General features: G+C 54.7%; 1 protein-coding gene and 1 long non-coding RNA gene across 2 annotated transcripts in view; one reads left to right on the top strand and one right to left on the bottom strand.

Moving 5' to 3' along the window:
• SHB (SH2 domain containing adaptor protein B) overlaps positions 1 to 4,782 on the bottom strand; it is a 135,073-nt gene extending 130,291 nt beyond the window's left edge. The window contains exon 1 of the mRNA XM_008708007.2: positions 3,527 to 4,782. Coding sequence (XP_008706229.2) covers positions 3,527 to 4,240 — 714 coding nt within the window. The 5' untranslated portion in view covers positions 4,241 to 4,782. The remainder of the gene's footprint in view (positions 1 to 3,526) is intronic.
• Positions 4,783 to 5,571: 789 nt separating this feature from the next.
• On the top strand, positions 5,572 to 9,118 carry LOC103678490. Its single transcript, XR_572694.2, has 3 exons — positions 5,572 to 5,800; positions 8,198 to 8,318; positions 8,969 to 9,118. It is a non-coding gene; the product is annotated as an uncharacterized LOC103678490 (long non-coding RNA).
• The last annotated feature ends 237 nt before the right edge of the window (positions 9,119 to 9,355 follow it).

Consider the following 9,355-nt stretch of genomic DNA (forward strand, 5'->3'; position numbering starts at 1 on the left):
TGTGACAATCTCCTCCAGCGACTTAGGCCAGAGATGACTGACAAGTCTTCTGCAGCCTTCATTCCTTCCCCCTCGTTCACATGACTCTAAAAGGGATAATGCCCAAGACTGGATGCTTGGGGGGTGTGTGTGTGTATGTGTGTGTGTGCACGCACCACAGAACTCACTGGGAGAATGACATGATGTCTAAGTGTGACATAGGGAGGCACGAGGCGGGGCCGCCAAAGATAAACCACAGGGGGAGGTGGCACTGGAGGCATTGAAAGGACGATCTGTGGACCAACAGCTTCTACTCCATACCACAGTAACTCCCAACTCAGGCCTGATGTTAAAAACAAACACACACAGGGGGAGTGTGGGGGAGGCATTCATCAGCCTTATGGGTTCTTGTCTTATTTCTGACAACTGACAAAAGCAAGTTGGGCCTGCGATTGAGTGGGGCACCAGAAGTGGGTTTTCCTGGATCCATGGGTGAGGCTGATAGGAGGAAGGCTCCGAGGTGTTCAGGACTGGATCTATACAGTATGTCTGGCCTTCCAAAAGCTGTCTGGCTGAAAATAATGTGAAAACCAGGCTGCATTCAGACTGCCTGACCAGGAATGGGGGGTGGGTGTTGGCCCTAGATGAGGAGACAGACCTACACAGAGGCAGAGATGAGGGGATCTGGACTCTCTGCATCCCAAAGCAGTTCCAACCAGAAGACCCAGGGGGAGGGTTAAGGAGACGTCACTGTTACATTAGTGGTCCTCAAAAGTGTGATACCAGGATCAGCAACAAAAGATCACCTAGGAACTTGTTAGAAATGCACATTCTCTGGACCTACAGCAGGCTTGATCAATCAATTTTAAAGAGCCCTCCAAGGTCTGGTTTGAAAACCAGTGAACAGTGTGACTCTCTGTGGCTGCCTTCCTTTCTTTCTCGTTAGAAAGAACATCTGGTAGCTGAAACTCCTGTTTCTGGATCAGAACAATTTCCCAAAAGATCAAAGGGCTCAAAGTCACAACCCAGTAGCTGAAATGCAGCCAAGAGAGACAAAAAATATTCTACCTGTTCACATCACTTAGCAGCTAAATCCCTTCACTGGCCCTCACTGTGCTTAGCTTATAAGGTCCTCCCAAACCTGGGCCCTGCTGTTCCTCTGGGGTCCCATGCAACGCTAACCTCTCAATGCTAGCCACACGCACTTTACCTGCATCCCCTCAAGTGCCAGGCTTTCTTTCTGCAGCCAACCACAGTCACCGCCCCTCCCCCAAAATAATGGCCCTGTCTGACCACCCCCAGTTCAGCCCTCCTGTAACAGCATCCCCATCCCAGCACTCATCATCCACATTGCAAACTAGGCCATAAAATTCATGGGGGACTGCTCCAGCACCCAGCAGGGAAGGGCACAGAAAAGACCCCAAAAAAATACTTGATGGTGAGGGGCGCCTGGCTGTCTAAGTTGGTGGAGCGTGCAACTCTTGATCTTGGGGTTGTAGGTTTGAGCACCACATTGGGTGTAGAGATTACTTAAAAATAAAATCTTAAAAAAAAAAAAAAAAACTTCATGGTGAACAAAGCCAACTCTTTTTTTTTTTTTTTTAAAGATTTTATTTATTTATTCGACAGAGATAGAGACAGCCAGCGAGAGAGGGAACACAAGCAGGGGGAGTGGGAGAGGAAGAAGCAGGCTCATAGTGGAAGAGCCTGATGTGGGGCTCGATCCCACAACACCGGGATCACGCCCTGAGCCGAAGGCAGACGCTCAACCGCTGTGCCACCCAGGTGCCCCAACAAAGCCAACTCTTAAACACACTTGACATTCCAGCTATAAGACATATTACCCCTCAGTATTTGAAATAGTCTTAATTGTAATGTGGAAAAAAAAATGTCTACTAAAGTTTTAAAAGCCAGAAAAGACTTTACAAGCAGTGGGAGAGAAAGATTTGCCCACCACGGAGGTGGTTGTGGAGTAACAAGAGGGTGCCCAGGAGTCTAGCAACATTCGCTGGCAATCTCTCCATCTTCACAGGTGGGACCTTGCTCAAACCAACCATACTCGGGAACTTCAGATTCTCCCCAGCCAGCACCTAGCCAAACCTGAGCCGTATATAAGGCAGCAGGGAGCCTCTTTGGTATTTCCCTCACAGATCAACCACAAGCCCTCAATACTGGGGGCTCTCAAAGAACCCCCCCCTCCAGGCAGCACCTGGGTGGCCACCTGGCTCCCAGCTTCTTGTAGGAAGCCCGGGAGTCCATGCTTCCAAGGTGTGCCCCCAAATGGCTCCAGAGGGAGGTGGGATCCTCCAATGACTGCCCACCCTGCCTTTAGCAGATCCAGAGGGGAGGGGATACTCTTGGGACCTGGGACCTCAGAGAGAAAAAAGCCAGTCAAAAAAATTAAAAGGAAGGCATCCCCTTACTTCTCTTGCCTGGAAAACAAAAACATCCCTTTCCAAGCACCAGCTGGCAGGTAGGAGCCTGTCTCCCTCCTGTCTGGACATCCAGTCCTAAAAGGAGCTCAGACTCTATCACTCTTCCCCAGCCCACGCCTGGGCAAAAGTTTACCTTTGGGAAATGGTGGGGGTGGTGGGGAGAAGAAGAAGGACATCGGCCTGACAGACATCACAGGGCGCTGGGCCTCACATGTAATCAAAACACTGCCTTCCATCATAAGTAGACAGAACAAGTATTTTATGGGGGAAGGGAGGGTGCCACAGGAGTGTGAAGGGGGAAGAGAGGGGCCCAGTCTGGCTGTAATTGGTGTGCTTCAAAGAGGGGGATCAAAATGGCCTAATATGTTGGGGGGGGTTGTCACAAAGTCGTCCCCCTCATTCCTGGGACTGTATGGGGTGTGGATGGGATCAGGAAGAAAGAGGTGAGGATTGGAGGGGTGAGTCTCCTTCAAGCCGGATGGATTGGCGGACCCCCTTGTGTGCACGGCGGGAGAAACTGACTTGTCGAAGTGGAAAGTTCCTGGAGGCAGCATATTTCAACCGGAAAAGCACGCGTGGGGGTTCCCAGTGCAGCTCCACTACAAAAGGCCGCTCCGATTTGGAAACCTGGCGCGAGGGGTGGGGCAGGGCAGGGCTTTTAGAGGGATTTACATATGTACGTTTAAAGACAGCCGGTCCGGATTTGCCACCAAGAATGAGTCCCTTCCCAGCTCTGGACCTCAGTTTCCCATCTATAGAATGGTGGAAGGGAGTAGCGAAGAAAAAACGCTCCTCCAAATCCGTGCCACCTGACTCTCAGACTTTAGGTCTTAGGGGACGGAAGGGCTGGTTGGGTCTTTCTTGGACAAGGTTGGCAGGACGTTCTCATCAGGTTACTTCCGAAGGAGGCACCTAGTTGTGGGCTCAGAGAGGGGACGTTTTAGGAGCAGATCCAGGGGAAAGAGCGTGCGAAAGGGCAAAACTGGGAAGCGGCGTGGGAGCCCTTACCCCAGGGTCCTAGCCCGAAGCTGATGAAGGAACCACAGCGTTGCCTCAGTTTCCCCGTGCGCAAATGGCTCAGGAACCTGGGGTGAGAACAAGGGGTGCCTTACCTTGTCCTTTTTGCCGCCCCCGCTCTCCTCCGCGGCCGAGGCGGCACACTTGTTGAGCAGTTTCTTGCCACCGCAGGCCGTCGGGCTCCAGGTGCGGCCGCCAGAGCAGGCACCCCCCGGGAGGTCGCCGGCACCGCCTGCGGCGCTCTCCACCTTGATGAGGCGGTGCTTCGGGGAGATGTAGCGCACCTCGGCCGGGGTGGCTGGCCGCCGCTCGCTGCTGCTACGGTAGAGGTGCGGGGAGCCGGAGGACGACGACGAGGACGCAGCGGCGCCTGCGCCCGAGGAGGCACAGCAGCAGCCGGCGGCTCCCGACGCGGACGAGGCTGAGAAGGCGCGCTGGCCCCCACCCGGCTCCCCGCCGCCGCCGCAGTAGTCCAGGCGGCACATGGCGCGCAGTTTGCGCAGCGACGAACCGGGCCCGTTGTATGGGTCCTCAAAGTCGCGCTCCTTCTGTGCGCGGTAGGCGCGAATGAGGTCGCTCGTGCTGCCGCTGTCGTCGGGCAGCGATCCCGACGAGGTTGAGAAGCAGGAGGCGGCAGCCGGACCGCAGGACGCCGAGGCGCCCGCCGGGGCCTGCGGCACAGCCTGGGGGGGCTGCGAGGGCCGCTCGCCCCGGCGCCGCTGCTCGCGGTAGTCCGGCCGCGGCGGCTGCGGGGGGCTCTTGGTCTTGCTGTTGCCCAAGCTGAAGTACTTGTTCAGCCACTTGGCCATGGCGAGAGGCCGCCTAGGGCCGCGGCGCGGGAACCCGGTCCGCAGCCGCGGCCATTCGCGGAGCAGCGCTGCGGCCCAGGTCCCTCGGCGCCCCGGCCCCGGCGGGGGGCGTCCGGGGCGCCTGCTCCCGACGCCAACTTCAAGTTCTCTCCTCCGCCTCCTGCCGGCCGATCCCGGCTTCCAGCAGCTGCAGCACCGCCCTCCGCCTCTCGCCGCCCGGACTTCGGATCTCTCGCCCCTCACGGGCGCGTCTCATGGGATCCCGGGCAGAGGCCCCGCGGAGAGTGAAAGGCCCCCCGCCTGGGACGCTCTAGCCGTGCGCTCCGCCGCGAAGCGCTCTCCTGCCCCGTCGGAGCCGCAGCCTCCGCCTGGGCCAGGATCTGCGGCTGCTGCGGGAACTTGTCGGCGTCTTTGGCGCCCTCCTTCCTTCCCGAGAGCGCTGGGGGAGAGCTCGGCGTCGCAGCCGGCGAGCAAGCGGGAGGGAGAGCGAGAGAGCGACGGAGGGAGGCAGCCGGCGCCCGCCCGAGCCGCACGCCCGTGCCCGTCCCGGCGGCGCCTGTCGCTGCCGCTGCCGCCGCCTCCCGAACCGCCGCGTGTGTGACACCCGCCGCCAGAGCCCGCCCCGCGCCGCGGCCCCGCCCTCCCTGGGCTCGCGCGCGCGCCCCGCCCCCAGCCCGCCCCCGCAGGCCCCGCCCCGCCCCCCCCACAAGCCCGGCCGCCACACTGCGGCCTAAGCCCCGCCCTCCTCGTGCCTGGGTCTTCAGCAGGCGCAACTCTCCGCCTTAGCACGCGCCACCACCCGCGGCCGCCTCGGCGCCAGCCCCGGGGTGGCGCCTGAGGGCACCGGGGTCCAGTGGCGCTCCTGGCCCCGCCTCGCTCGCTGCCTGCCGCCGCCTGGGGCGTGAGGTTGCCAGCGTGAGCCCGCCGCGCGCGGAGGCCAGATCCGTGCTCATCTCACGGTGCCCGCGCGCTGTGCACCTCAGGGACCTACTGTTGGGGGCGGGGCGCGGGGGTGAATTATCCCGGGACATTTCTAGTTTACTACGTGACCCGCGCAAGGGAAGTGCGGCCCTGGGACCCCTAGAGAACAGAGTGCCTTATCTCCTTCTTGAAGGGACGGAGACTCCGGTTCAGCCCCCGCTTGCCTGATCATTGGAGGAGTCTCTATGCTAATGAGCGTGTTAGCCGTACAGACGACGGACGCTGCCCGAAGGGGCGGCGGGCCTGCACGGCACCAATCGCAGCGCCAGGCTGAGGGGAGGCCAGACGTCGGCTTAACTTCTCACCTCTGAGGAAGTCGGGGGTTTATCCCCGCGCGCTGCCGACCTGAGGCCCAAGGGAGGGCCGGCCACCCAGGTGGGCCGGGCTGCCACTTCCCGGTGTGGTGGAGCCGAAATGATGTCATTTCCACCAGTCTCTGCTTTGCAACCTAAGATCGTCCTTTGATTTGACCAAAACTGAGGAAACTGAGGCCGAGGGAGGGGCGCAACTTACCCAGTGAAGCTTTTCCTGGAAGGCGCCAGGCTCCCCGTGGAGCCAGAAGAGCTGCCCAGAAAAGAGGTAACTACCACTAGAGCCGGGGCTCCTTTGAGTTTGGCCGGCAAGCCCCAGAATATGCTTTACCCTGAGCTGTGGAAACTGAGACCCGAAGTCGCAGGAATTCTCTAGGAAGGCCCACATCGTTAGTAATCTCCACTTGCTACTTGTGTCTTAATAGGTGGGCTTTGGCGGAAGTCTATTTTTTTCTGTATCCCCTAGGAAAAGGCAGATGGCCAGAGGCTCTCTTGGCGGGGACACAGCCCTGGCCCCGCTGGGGGTGGAGGTCACATTCTCAGTCTGAGAGCCAGACAAGGAGTGCCTGAGAGCTGTCACCTCGTCACCGCCTGAGGCCACAGTGGGGAAGGGGCAGAACCAGGACTCCAACTTGGGTCCTCCTCTGAAGGCTGTGCTCCGTCCACTCAGCCGCACACACTGATGTAATGGAATTGACTGCAAATTGTCCCTTCAGGATCAAGCCATTTGCTTTACCTCTTTGGTCAGACAGGACTGTCATCCTCTATGATCGAGTTAAGTTTTTTAAACCCACTATTATAACCTCCACAGTCACAGACACCATCTACACAGCCCCTTCATTGCCTGAGATCTACCTACTTGGCATTTCTCAGGAAGTAATCTAGGGTGTGTGTGTGTGTGTGTGTGTGTGTGTGTATGATATGTCTGGGGGATGGTGGAAAAACCAGAAGTTGACTTGGGCTAAGATGTTTATTTTGGGTAACCCTAAACTTAAATATCTCAAATTACCCTTTAAATCACTCCTCTGCTGTATAAACACTTAATTATTCTGCAAGTAAGGGAGGCCCAAATAGAAGAAAACCCAAAGGCAAGGACATCCTCATTGTAAGCCCCATTTCTCAACCAACCACAAATCCTCTCTGGCTCCCTCCCTTCCCATTTCTGCTTATAGGCCTAGTAAGGAGAAGCAGCCAGACCCTGGCCACAGGCCCGGCCACTCAGGACAAGAAAGTCCCTCCAGGATCTGGAAACTTGTTCCCTGCATGTGGGTTGCACATGGAAGAATTATCTCTGCCTTTTCCAAAGGTTTAGGAAGAGAAGTTATATTTCACAACTTATTTTTTCCATTTCACTTTCAGCAGACCATGGGTTAGACCCACTTTTCCATGTGATGCCTCTGCTGGGGTATAATTTGCAAGCCAAAATTATTGTAATGCTATAGTATTATGCCAAGAACTTCCAGAGCACTTGTGTATCTGCTCAACCCCAACACATTCTGTATATAATTAACCCTACTCCTCAGCCCTGCAAGTTGGTGTTATTCCCAGTTTACAGATGGGGTAACTGCACTAAGGTAGTATTTACTTCAAGCAGGCAAAAAACACATGGGTGTTTTCCTTTGGGAACTAGTGTAGACACACCTTACGAGACAGAGTCAGAAATAATCATTCTGAAAGGAAACAGAAAAGACAATGTTGGAGAAGTAGTATGTCAAATGGTTCAAGGAGACAGGAACTTGCAGGGAAAGGATCAGAGCCGCCATAGGCAGTCAGAGCTGAACAGACTCTCCTTTCACAGAGCCAGCCACCCCATATCACGGAGGGAAATGGATGACTGAAAGGAAGAGATCGAATCAAGAGGCACAGCTGGGATTGGTACCCGGTCTCTTGATATCACAAACCCAACATTATGCCTATCACTGGCATTTTTCAATTTTTGCTCTCTACCCACCCACCCCAGCCCCCCGCCCCAGCACTTGTTCACAATTTTCTTATTGGAAGGGTTTGGTATGGCCCTGTTTCTGTTTCTGCCCTGTCTCAACTTCTCACTTTAGACCAAGGTGGGGACACGGCAACTCTTTTCCCTGCATCGTCCTTCCAGTATCTGGAGGTAGGCTTTGTCATTGATAGAGGCCTGGAGAAATGATGCCACCAATCCAAAAGAGTCATCTACTTCTTTCAGTTCAGGTCATCAAATGTTAATGTCAGTCTCCCACTGTGTGCTGGGCCCCAGGGCAGGAATCTGGACTGGAATCATAGATTTGGGAGTCATTAGTGCTCTAAGAAGATCTGAGGCAAAACTCTCAGTCATCCTTGACATCCTTCTTTCATTCCTGCTCCATCCAACCCTTCAGCAAGGGATATGTAGAATCCTACCACTTCTCACCACCTCCACTGCTTCCACCCCAGCCCAGCACTCCTTCATCTCTTGCCTGGATCATCGCAGGCATCTGTTACCCATTTCCCTGCTTCTGTCTCAACACAGCAGCCAGTGATCCTATTAAAACTGAATCTGATTATGTCCCTCCTCTGCTTGAATCTCCCATTAAATCCCCATGTCCCTAATAATAAATGCCAAAATTCTTATAGTGGCCCACAAGGCCTTATATGACCTAGTCCCCTCAAATTCCTAACTTCATTTGTACTGTCCTCTCTCCTGCTCTAGCCAGGCTACCTCTTTCTGGTATTCCTTGAACACTCTCGCCTTGGAGCTTTTGCACTGTATCTCCTCGACCTGGAATGCTTTCCCTCGGCTGTCCCCGTGGCTCATCCTTCACTCCCTTCAGGTCTGTATTTATTCATTTATTTTTTAAAAAGATTTTATACACACACACACACACACACACACACACGAGTAGGGGGAGGGGCAAAGGTAGAGGAAGAGGGACAAGCAGACTCCCCCTGAGCAGGGAACCCTGCATGGGGCTTGACCCCAAGACCCTGAGATCATGACCTGACCTGAAGTCAGACATTTAACTGAGCCACAGACCCCACGTCTGTATCTAAATGTTACATGCTCAGTGAGGCCTCCCCTGGGCACCGTATCTAGGATTGTTGTTCCCATTCAACACTTCCTATCCTTCCCAGCTTTATTTTTCTGAGTGTTACTCAGACCCATTTCATGTACAGCGTATTTTACTTATTTTTCTTGTTTATTGTCTTGCCACACAATGGGGGAGGGATCTTTGCTTTTGTTCACTGCATATCTCCAGTGTTCAGGACACTGCCTGACACCTAGTAAGCACACGATAAGTATTTGTCAAATGAACGAGCGAATGTGAATGGTTGATCATGGAGGGCAGAATGGCAGGGGGCTAAAGCTTGGCATCTCTGCCTCGGACCTGGTGCTGGTGGCTATTAACTTTTTTCTGGAGGTGGGAACATAACAGAGTTGCTGAGTTTTTAAAGCAGATGTGTTCTGGTGTTCTGTTCCCAGGCTGTGTCTCTTAAGCGGAGGAAGCAGAATGAGGTTTATGCCTGTCTTTGCAGCATCCGGAGGGGGTTCCAGGAAGGTTGTGGCATCCAGGTAGCCCTTTTCACAAGAGTCCCAGTCATGCTGACATGCGAGGCTTTCTGCGCGTCACTGAGCCAGCTCTGTTCTCTCTACCTCAGGTACAACTAATCTTAGGAATCTCATTATGGGTCCCAAGATAATCCTCTATATCTAGATTAAAGGCTGTGTTTTGACCATTACCGCACATTGAGCATTGAGCCGACAGTTTAATTGAACTGTTTATGCCGCTGCCTTGATCTCTTCCCAGAGAATTTACAACTAATTCCGAGTGTCTCTGCGAATTAAGTAAGCCTCTCCCAACATGCTTTG

Source organism: Ursus maritimus, unplaced genomic scaffold (assembly GCF_017311325.1).
Source record: "Ursus maritimus isolate PB19 unplaced genomic scaffold, ASM1731132v1 scaffold_17, whole genome shotgun sequence".
NCBI lineage: Eukaryota > Metazoa > Chordata > Mammalia > Carnivora > Ursidae > Ursus > Ursus maritimus.